The 16,510-nt window shown below is 36.3% G+C and overlaps 3 protein-coding genes across 3 annotated transcripts; 2 read left to right on the forward strand and 1 right to left on the reverse strand.

The window, feature by feature from the left end:
• The first annotated feature begins 65 nt into the window (after positions 1 to 65).
• LOC122012682 lies at positions 66 to 6,432 on the forward strand. Its single transcript, XM_042569295.1, has 7 exons — positions 66 to 303; positions 495 to 643; positions 745 to 878; positions 3,023 to 3,176; positions 4,464 to 5,024; positions 5,523 to 5,699; positions 5,839 to 6,432. Exons 1-7 carry the CDS (start codon positions 276 to 278, stop codon positions 6,010 to 6,012), a joined length of 1,377 nt encoding a protein of 458 aa, XP_042425229.1. The 5' UTR covers positions 66 to 275; the 3' UTR covers positions 6,013 to 6,432.
• A 541-nt stretch (positions 6,433 to 6,973) lies between these two features.
• LOC122012684 lies at positions 6,974 to 10,917 on the reverse strand. Its single transcript, XM_042569300.1, has 6 exons — positions 10,435 to 10,917; positions 9,946 to 10,052; positions 8,686 to 8,783; positions 8,057 to 8,259; positions 7,837 to 7,889; positions 6,974 to 7,229 (listed from the first exon to the last, which is right to left on the reverse strand). Exons 1-6 carry the CDS (start codon positions 10,835 to 10,837, stop codon positions 7,200 to 7,202), a joined length of 894 nt encoding a protein of 297 aa, XP_042425234.1. The 5' UTR covers positions 10,838 to 10,917; the 3' UTR covers positions 6,974 to 7,199.
• A 1,330-nt stretch (positions 10,918 to 12,247) lies between these two features.
• On the forward strand, positions 12,248 to 13,373 carry LOC122012685 (dof zinc finger protein 4-like). Its single transcript, XM_042569301.1, has one exon. The coding sequence runs from the start codon at positions 12,406 to 12,408 to the stop codon at positions 13,234 to 13,236; it is 831 nt and encodes a 276-aa protein (XP_042425235.1). The 5' UTR covers positions 12,248 to 12,405; the 3' UTR covers positions 13,237 to 13,373.
• Positions 13,374 to 16,510: the final 3,137 nt, after the last annotated feature.

The following is a 16,510-nucleotide window of genomic DNA, read 5'->3' on the forward strand; positions in this document are numbered from 1 at the left end:
ATTAAAAATAAGAAGTGGACTTTTTTGTTATTATTATTTTTGTCCAATCTTTTATCAACCACGGCGGGGGAACAAAATTTGAATCCCAATCTACGTACCGCTCTCAACCCTTTCTCCCCCAAATCGGTACTTGTTTCCGCCGTCCGCCGCAGCAATAGCATATCGTTTCTCCGACCTCTATTCGCCGGCACCCGAGACGTCGGTTCTCTACTGCTTAACATCCTCTCTGCGTGTTAACCCTAATCCGATCCTTGATAAAGATTCAGCGAAACGCCATGGACGATCCTTCAACTCTGTCTGAAGGTGCTCGGTTTCTTCTTTATGCCTTGGTCGAAACTTCTGTTGTTTACCTGAATGTTGTTTATGTGGGTATTTTTCCACCCAATTTTTTGATTGTATTGTCATGACTTGCAATTTTCCCTAAAATGTTGTTTTTTTTTTCTTATTTCATTGCATCGGGTGATAATTCCGTCTATTAATTCATTTCACTTTAGGAAGTGCGTATCAGGCAATCAAAGGTATGGAATCGGTGGTTGCTACTGTCAGTGGTTACCATGGGACAGAGAGGTTTAAGCTCATCAAGCTTATTGCGCATGCTGGAGCTAATTATGTTGGAGCGATGACAAAATCTACGACACATCTGGTGCCTTCTTGGTGTTTCTGATTTTGGTTGCTTGAATTCTGTTTAAATGGTGCTTTGTAACTGTTTTATCAGAGAATGATATTGCATTTGTTGGATTGCAGGTATGTTGGCGGTTTGAAGGTAAGAAGTATAATCTGGCAAAAAATATTGGTGCACACATAATCAGCCATCGATGGTTCGAAGATTGTTTAAAAGAAAGGAAGCGGCTGCCTGAAGATTCTTATTCAATGCAGAGGTACTTTTTTTTATATTTTTAATTGGCATCTCACAAAGGGAAGACTGCTGTGTAACTTATTTATAAAGATCATACACAATAAAACCCCAGTATAATACCGCGATTGTTTATCATGCTGTAGAGTTCTAAACTTTATGAATGATTATCAATTCTTTCCCTTCAACTACAAGATGATACACTATCACATTCAGTAAGATATTTGACCTTGATTTGTTAAATCTAACTACTAGCCTAAACTTCTTAAATTTAATTTAATAGTAACAGACCCATCTAAGTATATACACTTCTAGTACTCGAAGCTCAGCTTATAGTTCAGAATCATCCATAATTAATAGTATGTGAGACTTGATGGTTGCTACTCCATCACACACACAACCTTTTTGGCATCCCATGATGCCTAGGATTGGATCCTCATAGGTACCAATTTTTACACCCATACATATAAGATTATTGACCCAATAACTTGTGAGGCATAATAGTTCGCTTAAAATGCTTAAGCCCAAGTTAATAATTTTATTACTCATCTAACTTTGTAAAGTTTCCTTGCTTGTCCATAACACTCCTAGTGATTCTTAAAAAGGTTATCACCTTCACATTCCTGTTTAGCTAAAATCAAATTTAAAGTCATGATGGTTGGAATATGCAACATATATATTATCCATTCCTTGCAAAAATGTCATATACCCCGTTTAAGCAAGATATATGAGTGGCAAGAAAGTGTAAGAGTAGAAAGCAAAATTTGAAGTCATAATTGTTTGCAGACTTCTAAAAGGTGTTCTAGGTGGCCACCAAGACAGTTTCGATGCAGGGCCATTGCTCCTAGTGGGCAGTAGGCTATTGTTATGCAGGCCGATATACATACATATATATAATTCAGGTTCAGTTAAGAATTAATATAGAGTAAAATCTTCTCAATCAACCTATCCAACACATTCTCTTGTTCTCCCTTTTTTAAAAGCTTACATGATTGTAGTACGACACCAGTTATCTTATCCATATTTTGAATTTGTAGCATAACACTAATTATGAGTTTAGTATGTCTTTTCTTGTAATGAAGATGAATTGTTAAATTTTATGGTTTGTTGTGTTATTTATTTCTCAGTTGCAATGTAAAAATATGATATGTTTATTATTTTTTGTGTATAATACTTATCAGTTATGGTTTATTTCTTGTGATTTGTAAACATGTTTTGATATATATATACATATATATATATATCATTCTTAATTTAATATGCTCCTGCTTTCTATTTTAATATTTTTTTAATACTGACAGCCTAAGCATTAGGCAATGGTTCCATCACTCATAGCTTGGAATTGCCTTTTAATACCTCCATATTTATTTTTTGCATTTCAACAACAATGATTCATGGGTAGCTCATCTAATGATAACTTGTGGAAATTTTAATTGAATAAACAGTAAAGAGTTTGTCTTGGAAGATTTGATTTTTTGTCTCTTCTTAGTTCATCTCTGAATAAGCAAGATACATGGGAATTATGCTCTTTTTTCCATGATTGGTACAATTACCTTCTGCACACACATTACATTGTGCATATGGATACCTTAAGTGATATGCTTCAGTTTTCAGTGCTAAATATTAGGAAGATGTTACAATCATTATATTCTTATCATGTATTTGAAAAATTAAATTATTTGATTTAGAGTCTTAACATCTTTGATTAAATCAACATTGACTAAGATTGGTATCTCCAAAGGATCTAAATTCTACTTCTTTTTCTTGCTTTGCTTGGTTTGATCAGGTGAAAGGTTATCCAAAAGCTTAAATTGTCACAGAAATGACCTATCGTTACTTTATATTTGTTAGAACTTTTTCACACGTGGCAAAGTGAATTTGTCCCAATCAAATACATGCATTAGTTTTAATGGGTTTTTTTTAATTGATGAGTTTGGCAAGATTCGGACACAAAACCTCTTGCTCTAATGGAATATGTAGTTTGATTGTATGTGGTTTTATTTGAAAATTTACATTGTCAGGAAAATGGACTACAAGCAATTTTTTTACTCAATGACATTTACACATTTAAATCATGATAATTAGTTTGAATTGAATGCTTCTCACATTGGTAGACAGTGGCAGACAGTCGACATGATTTATATTCCAATTTTTTCTTTTCTTCGTTAGTGGACAAGATACTGGATCCATAACATGGGAAGAACCTGCCTTTTTGAATGCTTCTGGAGAAGGAAAATGCAGCATACCCACTAATCGAAGGAGCAAAGCAGTTGATGTTGGTGCTAGTTACCTGGACTGGCCTGAATCAAATGTATTAAGCAGAGTAAGTCATGAACTTCTCGGGCATTCTGTAGTTCAAATGATAATTTATAGTGTTATGCTTTTCTGATGCAACATATTTTGTAGCAAGGTTATTAAATGAAATACTTCTATTTATATATATAAACACAAGCAAGTCATGAATACTAGTGTCTCCCAAGCAAGAGGCACTAAGAAAATGCGCCATTCACAATAAGCTATGAGTCTGCCAAATACTCAAAGAAAGCCCTGCCTTTGGTGCACTTGGATTCCCATAGACCCAGTTGAAGAGAATTCAGTCACATAGGAAAAAAATACTATTAGCTATCAGAGTAGAGTTATCAGACGACAGCCTTGCATCTTGAGATGCCGCAATGAATCTCAAGATGCAAGTGTGAATGAAAGAATTAATTGAGGAATCTTCCTATTAACCATCTATAAGCTGGCCTATAGAAAACCGACCCTCACATATCCTCATCATGACTGCGGTTTGAGTGCACTGTGGTACATAGGAAGGGTGAAGGAAGCCTCATGTGAAGTCTGAGCTAGGCGTCCGGCTGAACTAGTCTCGATTATGTAGCTACATTAAAGAGAATCCAAAGCATGGGTACATTATAGTTTATATTTAGGCACTCTGGAACCCAAAGCGTCTCTAAGCAATATATGAGAATCCAATGTCTGATTAATGAAATTAAATACGGGATGGGTGCTTTTATTGGCAACATATATTTCAGCTTTGTATCTATTATCAACACGTTTACATGTGAGTTAAAATTAAATTTGGTGAAAGACATTGTCAATATTAGCTAAATAGTTAACGACTGAGGTTTAGAAAAGAGAAACTAATTATTTTACTCATCACATTCAGTACCCTGTCATGATGTATCACCTTAGCACTTCTGATCTCAGTAAACTATCTTGCTAAATTTGCTTCTACTTCCAACCAATGTTAAAGAAGACAAAGGTAAAACTTTCAACAGTGACTTTGTATTTGTTCAATTTTTATGAATTTTCAAGCATGTAGTTCTTAAGAATTACGAATTACCATTTCCCGGTCTTTATTGCTAACTTTACACTTTACAGCAGCTCACTGAGAAGTATATTTACCACACACATCTCCTGGCTATGAATAAACATGATCCAATGCCCTGTGCTCAATTTTACATGTTTTCTTTAGATTCCAAATTTCATGGAATAACTCATAATTCTGGTTTCCTTGTCAAACTAGCCTATTGTTCTCTAAGATTAACTCATTTTCCTATTTAAGGTATTGTTGAATTATGAACAGTCTTCTTTCTGACATTATACGCAGCATTCGGAATCCAGTCACTTCCCAAATTTGCACTTATCAAGCAACAGGAGAAATTTATTTGATGATAATCAAGATGATATTACGTATGGATCAGCTAGTAGAAGTCACTGCCTTAAGAAGAAATCATATTGCGATCTTTCAAATTATATTGATCCGAGCCAGAAGCAAGGAACTTGTTCAAAGAAGTCCAGAACACAACTCGCTGATTCTGATTCTGATTCAATCAGTGGAAACAGTTTAAGAAATAGGCTTGAGCAAGACGGCATAGAGGAAATTCTGTTGGACAATAAATTTAGGGATCTTAATTCTTCTTTAGACAACAGATTATCTTCAGATAATGAGCACCATGAAGAAAGAATTGAAACCCTTGATTCCTTCAATGATGGTATGAAGGATAATGAACCACATAAAGTAAATGAGAGTCTTATCCAGCATGGTGGACAGAATCAAGCAGAAGTATCATGTGTGATTTGTTGGACAGAATTTTCTACAACACGGGCTGTTTTACCTTGTGGGCATCGCTTCTGCTATACATGCATTCAAGGATGGGCTGATTGTATGGTATATATTCTTAACCATTTTGAAACTGTGTTCTGTTAACATTGCCTACACTTCATATCAACTGCTCCAGTTGTCCTAGTAAGGGTATTATGAAATGCAGTCAGGTCTAGAAAATATCCTTTAAACTCAGAATCTAACTAAAATTCCTCATAGTTGATTTTAATTGTTGGTATAGCAGTAGTAGGTAATTGACATGATGTCTGAACATACTTTTGCTTCTTTTAAGATGAATCTATTTTGTTTGATTAACCTTTTTCTTACAATATTTGTCTATGACATTGTTAAATTGAAATAGGAAAACAAAAAGAGATGTTAAGGAAGCTTTCAACTGAATTGAAATGAATCCTTGATTGACGTTGAAAAAAAGAAACATTTCATGTGATGATGAGAAAAATACTAGATGAAACATGTTATACAAATAGAAGTTAAAAATACTTTAGTATTTATTTCTTTTTTAATACCAGAATTTCCTCTCATACAGTTTGCAAACACTTGCAGGTTTCAAATGGAAAACCCTCAACTTGCCCTCTATGCAAAGCCAGTTTCACAAACATCAAAAGGATGGAGGATTCCTCTACAGATCAGAAGATATACTCCCAAACCATTCCTAGCGGATCCCCGAATAGAGACATTCATAAGCGTTCTAGTGAGGGAAATGATAAGGACACAAACTTGGTAGGTTGCTTTCTACTTCAGTATTTCTATCATGCGCACATACTCTGCAATATAGAGTTACAAATTTTCTGTTTATCACCTTATGTTGGCATAGATTTCTTACGATTGTTTTTTTTTATTGATTTTTCTGATCTACAAGCCTGCGGATTATATTTGTTATGAGTGTCGATACCATGAGCCAGTGGATCTTCTTGTATGCTGCCAAATCTGCAAAGCTAAGTGGGTACATTCTTGCTGCTTAAATCCTCTATCGATTCCATGGACCTGCATCCATTGTAGGGATCTCAGGACACTCTATAGACTTTTTCGGTAAGTTGACGGTTCCATGTGAAGTGGATGAGAATCAATGGTAGATCAAAGTCCAAAATATTATGAACACCGTCGACCTTCCCAGAATATAAAGGGATGATGCATGTCGCATCCTTAAGTAAATACTTTCTGAGATTTTGCATGATTTAATTATAGAAATGATGACCATTCAAAATTTGTATCTATCCTTCCTTGTTTGCATAGTATTGCCTGAACAAATGCATCTTTATCCGTTAAATATTGTCTTTTAAAGTTCTGATCAGTCACGTCAGACATGTTGAATGGATATCCGTGAAATCAAAGGCTTTCTTACGAGTACAATTCGACTCAGAAGTCAAAAAGTTGGATAGCATGTGGTGGAAAGCCGAATGTGTTCAATCGCACATAGATCGCATGTTGACTTAGCTATGGTTCAAAGTAAAATTAGCGTGTTGTGGGCAAACTTAAGCTGATTGAGTCATATGTAAGCTTTGATGCCTTTATTCATTAATTTTTTTTTGTCTGTATTTAGTAGTATTTATTTAATTTCTTTATTGATATTTTACATAATATTACTAAACAATTATAATGCGGTTGGATTTAATTGTTTAAGGTATGCGATGCCGGTGGGTCTGTGTGATCGAATTACTAGTGAAGCTGAATGCCTATTTTTTTTATTTATTTGATGGATAAAAAATCAAATAGGATCAGTTAGATTGTAAAATTTAAATATTTAATATTGAAAAAATTAGAGAAGAGAGATTGTCTCAATGCCACAGCAAGATATTTAAAAGTTTAACCAAGTATCAAAGGATAATTTTCATCGATGATATGAAAATTTGAGATGTTAATTGTTAGACGGAGAGTCGTTTGTGCTTCTAGATGTAACCGATGAACTGGGGAGAAAGTTGCCTTTCTCCAGAATTAATTGAGTCGAAGGATTAACTTTTCTTAAAAAAAGAATAGACGAAATAGCTAAAATATCATAAACAAACAATTAAATCTATCGTCTTGAATAAACTTGAGTTATTCTACAAGACATAAAAAGGAAAACTAGATTCACGGGTAAAAAATCAGAATTTACAGGAATCGGCTAATGTAGCAAGTAATCAGACGCGGAATATAGACTACAAAAGATAGTATCTCAGTGCTGTTGATCAGTGGCGTGAACAATCCATTCGATTTGCCATATCCGATGTTGAACATGACTGATTAAAGTTTCTCAGTATCACTGTCTAAGCCCTGCATAAAACAAGATAGATTTCCAACTTAGTCACGCTTGATCCCATATGTGCACTGGTGTTATTTTAGAGCTACAATCGGCATGTTTTGACTCGCTTTTGAAAGAAAAATAATAATTTGCTTAAACTAGTCACTAGTCAGCATCAATTTGAGAACAGCTTAAGCACAAACGCTGGGAGAACATCTATTAGGTTAATAGTTTGTCAGTCCTTTCATTAACTAAAATGCTTATGCTGAAATTAAAGGTAGCTTGTTTGGCTAAACTTATAAAAAACAATTATAAGTCTACGATTTAGCATGTAAAAGTAATTTAAGGCGTCAATCTATAAACTCCCAACTTTAAGATTTGACATCCCAATCCAAGGTCTAAATTATAGCCTATAATTAATCCCTAATCTCAGCATGTGACACATAACAGTGTCTATGCCATCATCAAATCCTTTCTAATATCCTACCATAGCTCCCCTCTCATATCATCACATTCCATTGCAATTATATAAATCACTATTTTCTCCCTAGAACATTATGTTCTAATCATGGATAGCAATAAGTATTCAACAAAGGAGTAAACTGGAAGAAATCTGAAATTCTAAATGCAATGCCTTACCGAGGTGCTCCCAATCTTATCGAACTCATCATCCAAGTCAACATTGTTGCCATCTGTAACAGTGTAGGAATAATATCAGAAGTTGTAACCAGTAACCACATACCCTAGTATGACTGAAGATTTCTAAAAAAACCAAAACTATAAACGCACATAAATTAGCAAATAAACATTTTGCAATAAATGCTGGATTGAACACAAGAATAAACAAAATACAGCATACCCAGGCCCTCCTCGTCACTTCCAAGATCACCAAGAAGAAACACATCCAAATCCTCTGGAGTCTTTGAGGTGGAAGTCTTCAGCATTTTGGTTTCTTTTGCTTCTGCCACTGTAGCAAATGCAGTATTCGGGTTTTCCTTGACACTCTCTGTTTGTTTTTGCTCTGCTTTCTTCTTCGTCTCCTCCATATACCTCTTCTCGTAGCTGATGCATTGCACAATTCAGATTGACAGTAAAGGCTCATAGAGTTTGTCATAAAGGGTGTTCAAAAAAGCCAAACAAAAAGATGCCAAATTCAATCACATGTACTGTGTATATTTAGATCATTCAAATCCCTTTCTACTGTCTTCCTATTTCCTTCCATGGTTCAATAGTTTTCTGACATCAGTCAACTTGGTCAACCACCGCATATTCATCAAGTCTTCTTTGGTCATGTCTGTTTGCTCTCATATTATTCCGTAATTTGGAGCTATGTAATAATGTATTACACAAAAAGAATAATAGATCATTATAATTCATCAGTGGACCAATGTTTTACAGTGAAACTGCTAGTCAAACCAATTTCATTTATCGCCATGCATATTCCCAAATTTCAATATGATCACCAGATTCTGCAGAGAAGATACTTACGGAGATACATGACTGTCTACAAGAGCGAAATAAATCCGCCAGAACTTTCTCTCTTTCATGTAACGAGGACATAGCTCATATCTGAACTTTGATATTTCCTGGAAAATAGAGGACAATTATCAATAGTCTTAAGAAAAAAATGATAGTGTATAGATAGTGATAGTGAGGTAAAGTTGACAAGATCAGTATACAGGGGATAGTAAGTGATAATGTATATTTCGTAGGTAAATCAACATGTGTTGCTCAAAAAACAAAAAACCTAGAGGAAGACTAACTACTAAGACAAGACAATGAAATAAATAATAGCTGTATAAATATTTAAGATGTGTCACATTTTGTAGGGACCAAGAATGAATCAATCAACATATTCTGTTCTTCTGTAAGTTATTGTTGATAACTTTCAACAGTATGGAGCAACAAATCAAGAGTTTTATAATTTATGAGATATTCTAGCAATAACAATGGGAAAGGTTCAGTATGTTAACCTAAAAAAGTGAAAAAATTAGAAAATATTAAAGCATAGTTTATCCAACAAAAAATGTGTTGATAAGCATTTTATGAAGTTAGATATCTAACGAATCAAATGTGGCAGCTAAATATTTCATTTATATCAATAACTATCTTTCATAACAGTACAGAAATGTTTGCCAGAAGCTAATGTTATGGATATGAGAGACAGAGCATCTTTTCTGCTTGGGTAGAAAATCAACAAAGTGATTGAGCAGACTTTTAAAATAAGGAGCAACAGGTAAAATATGACGTAAATGTTTGGAGGTTCTTGAGAGGTATATGCAATGATTAGTTGAATGCCCTTGAGGAAGGTCAAGTTAGTTGATCCATAATTAAGGATTGACTAGATAAACCATATCCAATAATATGCCAAAATTAATCAGAGAGGACAGATAATCAACATAATTGCAACTGCAATTTCTCCAGCATTTGCCTGTCAATATGGTATGATAAATACATATGGCAAAATGTGTGATAAGGTTCAACATAATTGCTAATCAATTGCTCGTAACATGACAACCCCAAGAAGAATTCACGAGTTACACCTAATACATTTTTGCATATGTTACTTCTAAACTAATCCACCTTTTGTGATCCTATAAATTCTGCCACTACATTGATGTCTGTGAAATTCACAGACAATGAAGTCATGCTCCAGAACTATAGAATACGCCACACTGTTGGAGAAAAAACAGGCTAAATGAAGATGTAGATTAATTTTCAAAATAAAAAATAATAGACTCAAAACACCTTGACTGTTGACAGAACCAAAGTAGCATGTCTTGCTTGCCATTCATTAAGATCTTGCCTCACATTTGATGATGGGGGGATGGTGGATATTTCTGGTTCGGGTTCATCTACACAAACAACACAGGTGATGTACTCAGATGTATTCGTTAAACTACAAGCTAAATTTGAAACTAGCAACTAGAAGATAGTACAATTTTGCATAAACACGAAGTTCCCAAAACACATCAATGTAATAGAAATAAGTAAATCATTACTTGCAACATAAATTTGAAGTTCCTCGAGCATTGTTTAAGCCATTACGTCGAACAATTCAATACTAAATGATGAAATCATTATAAGTCAGTAGTTTCAATTGCTTTTTTTCAGAAAAAAAAAACATTGAGAAAAGCAGGAACGGTAAAAGATAATAATTCAATACATTACAATACAAAATAATGGATGAATTATAAAATTGATTGGCAATAGGATAAGAATGGATCTAGCGAGCACCTTGCATGGAAAAATCCCTGAAAGTGCTAATCTGGATTCCCTGAACAAACTCCTTCAGCTCCTGGGTAATCCCAAATCTCTCGAGATCCGAAGCAGGTTCCGGAGCAACAGCCGCGCTAGATCCCGACACCAATGCAGATGCAATCGGGATGGGGATGTCAATGGAGAGGGTCTTGATCTGGTCAGCGGCGCGGAGCGCCTCGGAACGGAGAAGATCGGCCTTCTTGGCGGCTTCGGCGGCCATCTCCTTCGACTTCTTGGTCGTCTCGGAGACGAACTCCTGCGATAACCTCGCAGCGCCCTGGGTGAGCTCTTGCGAGCGCTTGGCCGCCTCCTTGGAGATCTCCTGCGATCGCCTCGCCGCCTCCTCGGCGAAAACCTTCGCCCTCTGCCACAGATCCATGGCTGATCCCGGCGACGGCCTCTGCTTCCAGTGCACGTGGGTGAGAAGCGATGGAGCACGTGAGCGAGATGAAGGTCTCGCTCATTTTTATGATTGAGGAAGCGAAGCATCGTCGGATCCGATACAATATCATATTCTAAAATAAAATCTACATGTCTTGCCGACGGCCTGGATTTCATTCATGAAAAAGGTCAAAACTAAAGAGGATAATTTCATTTTGCCCCTCCTCGCCGCCCTCCCTTCCCCATAGTTTACATGTTTTCAGAAGGACCCCCATAGTTTCCATGTCAGATTTCCATTCCATCTCTTCTAGATTTCTAGTTATTATGATTTAACTTCTTAATGTTGAATTTAGGATCAACTGATGAAGACGTCAATAAACATAATCATCTTTTTACCCCATGGAAAAAGACAAATCATCCTTAAGATCTAATCAATATTCATCCCGTGAAGACTCTGGTTTGGACGATCTGGTGGACCAGTCCCTACGACTGGCGATGTGTCGATATCCAAATGGCCAAAACAGTTTCTTAATTGTGACAATGTCCTACTGCACATCAAATTCTTGCATGTGTTTTCAGAGCTTTTATTTGCAGTCCTTCAGTTTCACGAGGTCTGTTGTGCGAAGGTGTGCAAATGGGGAATGGATTGGTATCAACTTTTCTTTTAATAATTCAAATATCGAAATGTGATCAGTTTGACCTCTGAAAAATTCTCATCAGTCATCATATACGGCTCCGATCCATCATCCCATTGATAATGTTATTGCATTGAAGCCTATCCTGAGCTCAGCCGTTAGCAAAGGCAGAGGGGATGGATGATATTTACCTATTTTGATGCAAAATCTTATATGCCATATGGATCAGTAAAAATCATCCAATGGCAATGCAAGCTGACGCAGGAACACGCACTGCACACGACACGGCGCATAAATCGAGGATGTCAGAATGTTACAGAGAAGTAATAAATGAAACGAAGACGAGACGTTCACGTACCATGGCCGACAAGATGATATTCTCCTGCACGCGTGCCAGCCTCCCGCCGCCGATGCCGAGGGGGGGGGGGGGGACTCATATCTCCGTACAATTCGCTGTCGCTTCCCTCCGGCGACGCGGTCGCCGTCGTCTTCTTCGTGGCAGGGGACAGGCACTACTGTAGTCGCAGTACAATGGCAGCAGCAGCAGTGCCTGCAGTTGCAGTATACAGCGAGAAGAATAAAGAAAATAGAGAGAGTACGTTATAAATACCTTCGTATTTATTGGAACAAGACAAGGGATTTTCAAGAGCTGCATCATCTCGCTGATGTCGACTGCTAACTGTAATTTATTACTTAAAATCAAAGGGGCTTCGTAAAATATTGAATGAGGAGCACCTTGGTAATTCTAGCAATTTCAAGAGTGATAAATGATAATTGTAGCGGATTATGCGGTCCATATATACACGAGACCGGTCCACCCTCCGGCCATAGCAAGTGCTGCTTCTCTTCTCTCGCCGCCGGCCGATCATTTCCCCCGCCGTCCTCTTCTTCGTGAAGATCTCCATCCCTCTCCCCTCCACAGGAAAAATTAATGCAGGATCTCCCACCCTTCCACGGACGTATCTTCGGTGGTGGCGGAGTGGGAGGCGCCGCCGCGACAGGCCGAGGAGGCGGGCTCGTCCGCTACCCGACGTTTCCTTCCCGGCAGGATCAACCGTCCCTTCCGCCCGTGAAGTGTCCGCGATGCGACTCCACCAACACCAAGTTCTGCTACTACAACAACTACAACCTCTCCCAGCCCCGCCATTTCTGCAAGGCCTGCCGCCGATACTGGACCATGGGTGGTGTGCTCCGCAACGTCCCAGTCGGCGGCGGATGTCGCAAGTCCAAACGCCCTTCCAAATTTACCTCGCCTACTTCCTCCAACAAGAACCCGTCCCGTCGCCGCAACCCCCTCTCTGCCGTCAGATCCAGCGTCGACGACTCCACCGCCGCAGGATCCGCCACATCGGACCCCTCCACCTCCGAACCCTTGCCCGATCCCTCCCTCCTCGCCTCCCAAATCTGCGTCCCAAACCATAATCCCCAGTTAGGGAAAATAACCAACGCGGATCTGCCACTCCCAGCACCAAACATCTTCGAAACCCAGTCCGCCGGTGGCTTCGCGACGACTCCATCGCCGCTCCTAGGGTTTATCTTTCCGGACCCATCGACGGAACGAGACAAGCCTGAGGCGGCGGCCATCGGCCCGGGTTTCGCAGATCGAGCGGTTCCGGTGGATCAGCAGCCCGCCGGCTCTGCCGGCTGCCTACCATCTCCATATTGGGACGGCCCAGTCGAACCCACATTGTTCGATCTCACCGGAACCGTCGATCCTTCATCGTACTGGAATCAGGGATATCTTCAGCGCCTGGGTGATTAAAACAAACTCCCTCAATTATCTTCTCTTTCCGGTTATTCTTCCATACAAAAATTAGAAATAATAACAAGGCTATATGCGAGTTTTTTAGTTTCTGTGCAAATAATCAAGAGCATTTTTCAAAGCTAAATTTTATATCATATCCAGACAATCTATTACTGAACCGATTTGGACTGGACTGCTTTAGATTTAAAAATTTTAAATGTTATAAATTATAATGCAATTTAATTTCCAAATGAGTAGCAGCAAAATAGAAAACATTAGCGCCTTTTATTGAAAATATAATTATAAAAAAAATGTTATTTTAAATATCAAGATGCTTAATAAATAATGACGTGTGCCATAAAAGATGTTAATTAAAACGTTGAATTGGCGTGGGATGATAAAGACGGTAATTGCGACTTTGCGAGTCACTGACGACTAAATTAATTCTTAACCGAGCGGCTGTTGGTGAGGAGCAGCACATGGGCTTGGCTGTTGCCTTTAATACGCCATTAATGCTGCCGTACTTAAGAAGATATTCTCGTTGGCTGATGCGTGAATATACGGCAATATTTTAGAGGCCGCATTAAAGTTTGAAAATGCGCAACCCTCTTTTCTATTGCACCCTTGTTTATTCTGTATATACATATGACGGCATTAGTTATTAAAAATTAATAACGGTATAGTTGCTAGAATTTTGATTCGGTGTAGAATCGATTTAGGGTCAGGATCGGATCGTAAAATCGTATGATTTTATCGAAAACTTTTAAAATTTTATCATACATGATTAATAATTAGAAAAAATACATAAAAAAACTCATTTACATATAAATAAATAACTAATTTTATATATATATATATATATATATATATATATACAATCATTTACACTCAATTATATTATTACATATACAAATTTAAATTAACTTGTAATTCAACTATCATTTTCACATAGTAATAATATTTACATTTTCATATCATAAAATGAAAACATATAAAAATTCTATTAACACAATAATAATAATACATTAATGTTAAAAATATTTCTTTGGTTTATAAGATAAAATTAAATCTAAAGGCTAACAAAATACGTATAAACATAAGCTATTGAAATGCCGGAAATAATCTTCTAAAGACTAGTTGATGTCGCACGATACTAGACAATATAAATTCAAAAACTCATTATTTTGGAGAAAAGAAATGACAGAATATTATTGATAAAAACTAACTCAAAAATAATTAAACATATGTTCGGATAATTTAAAACCCTAATTAGATGAAAAGCAGATAATAAAAAAAAAGATAAAATCATCTAGACATTCGAAAATGATTTAAATGATATTTTTTGGGTTTGAAATAGGGTAGTTAAGGATAAACTTTGAAATTTATTAAAGATATCTGAAAGAGCTTTGATTTGATATATTATAGACCTCGTGGTTCAATCCGAATCAGAAGTTATGACCTCTCAATGCTTCCACCGATCCTGTTCCGATTCTGCTCCGATCTTGTTTCGATCCTACCAATTCTGTTCCGATCTTACCGATCTTGCTGCGATCCTACTACAAAAGCAATTCTGCACGATCCTGGATCGATTTTTGGATTTCCGGATCGTAGGATCATACGATCCTACGATCCGAATCACGATTTTGCAAACTATACATGACGGTATTGGTAATTAAATTATGGTATTAACTTTATAAAATAAATTTAAAATAATATATTTAGACTCTGGAATATGTAGAAATTCAGAACACAGATTTCCTGGACCACTTTTTTATGGTCTAGGGGATGTGTCACTCGTATTTATGGTCGCGATCCGCCTGCAACTTGTTGCAATCATTTTCTGGGTTCATCGTCCCCACTAAGTTATAATTTTTGTTCGGAGCGGGCGGTCAGAGGCCACCCGGAGGCCTCCAGTGGTAGATAAGTGGCCAGATTACTGGGTGTTGAGCGAGGGTGTCCTCCGGGTGATCTCTGGGCACTTGTTCTGAACAAAAACTATAACTTGATGTGGACGGTGAACTCAGGAAGGGATCATAATCATTTGCGGCCGGATCGCGACCACGATCCAACCACAAATACGAGCGACACATCTCCTGGACCACAAAAAGTGATCCAGAAGATCATGTCCCAAAAATTCATAGGTATTAGAATGGATCAATCTCTCTAGCTCATCTATAAGTTTTGATCTGAATTTATTAATAGATATATGGGATTTGAATTTTTAATAAATTGATATATAATAGAAAAAGGTACTATAGTGAATATATTTATGATTTTGAATATATTTATGATTTGTGCATAGATCTGACATCTATACATGTCTGCTTTCAAATATCATTACTTTTGACTTGAGTATTTAAGAAAACATAATTTTTTTAATCAAAACTCATTCAAATATTTATATTTGTTATCAAATAAAATCTATAACAGTATAATTTTAAGTTAAAAAATATTATTTAATGCTTTTATGTGTCTATCAAAGTATTTCAGTTAAAACTTATTGATAGATCTAAATAATTTCAATTATACTTATTCCAAGTACTACAAGTTCTTAAAATGTTACAGAGTCTATATGTATCACAATAATTATTAGAAGGTTTCAAAGTTTATAATTTTAGGACAATTGACACATATATATATATAACTTATCATATGAATGTCAAATTTAGATATGGATATCATAAATACTTTTAGTGTAATATCATTTTCATTATATGTTAATTTTTAAAAAATTTAAATATCTTAGTTCATTAATGAATTTTAGTCAAAATTCATTGATGAACTTAGAAAACTCGACCTATTCCAAAACGTAAGGATCTCTACAGTACTATGGAGTTCAAATGTATAATTCTGTATTGATTTTAAAAAGTCAACACTAATTTAATTACACCGGTATCATCGTGTTACTAATTTTTAGTAACCATCATAAAGACAGATTTTTAAAAACTAACACCACGACGACGTGCTAGCATAATTAAACTTTAATTATATTTTTTAAAATTAGGATCACAATGTTAGGGGTTGTTTCATGTACATAAAGGAGAGGGAAAATTTTAATTTAATTTAAAAGGAAAAAACCAAAAAGAAGAGAGAAAATAGGCAAAGGAGGGATCAAACAGAAGAAAAAGTCAGCATTGACATAGGTATAAAATATAGGTATGTCTTTTGATCATCTCCAAATCTCGGGTGCTTTATGTAATTTTAAATTTTATATGTGTCCTTTTGGAAATTGCCGGTGAATATTATTGATGACGAAGCAGATAGAAATATTATTGATGACCTAGATAAATAA

This window comes from Zingiber officinale, chromosome 8A (genome assembly GCF_018446385.1).
Source record: "Zingiber officinale cultivar Zhangliang chromosome 8A, Zo_v1.1, whole genome shotgun sequence".
NCBI classification, from domain to species: domain Eukaryota; kingdom Viridiplantae; phylum Streptophyta; class Magnoliopsida; order Zingiberales; family Zingiberaceae; genus Zingiber; species Zingiber officinale.

What these genes read in the sequence shown, in the direction of transcription:
- LOC122012682 (XM_042569295.1), top strand. Translation starts at nt 276, where the DNA reads ATGGACGATCCTTCAACTCTGTCTGAAG. An exon ending in AATCAAATGTATTAAGCAGA is followed by an intron (nt 3,177 to 4,463) that starts GTAAGTCATGAA and finishes CATTATACGCAG; the next exon opens with CATTCGGAATCCAGTCACTT. An exon ending in AAGGATGGGCTGATTGTATG is followed by an intron (nt 5,025 to 5,522) that starts GTATATATTCTT and finishes AAACACTTGCAG; the next exon opens with GTTTCAAATGGAAAACCCTC.
- LOC122012685 (XM_042569301.1), top strand. Translation starts at nt 12,406, where the DNA reads ATGCAGGATCTCCCACCCTTCCACGGACGTATCTTCGGTGGTGGCGGA.
- LOC122012684 (XM_042569300.1), bottom strand. Translation starts at nt 10,837, where the DNA reads ATGGATCTGTGGCAGAGGGCGAAGGTTTTCGCCGAGGAGGCGGCGAGG. An exon ending in TGGTTCTGTCAACAGTCAAG is followed by an intron (nt 8,784 to 9,945) that starts GTGTTTTGAGTC and finishes TCTATTTTCCAG; the next exon opens with GAAATATCAAAGTTCAGATA. An exon ending in GTAGACAGTCATGTATCTCC is followed by an intron (nt 8,260 to 8,685) that starts GTAAGTATCTTC and finishes GCAATGCATCAG; the next exon opens with CTACGAGAAGAGGTATATGG.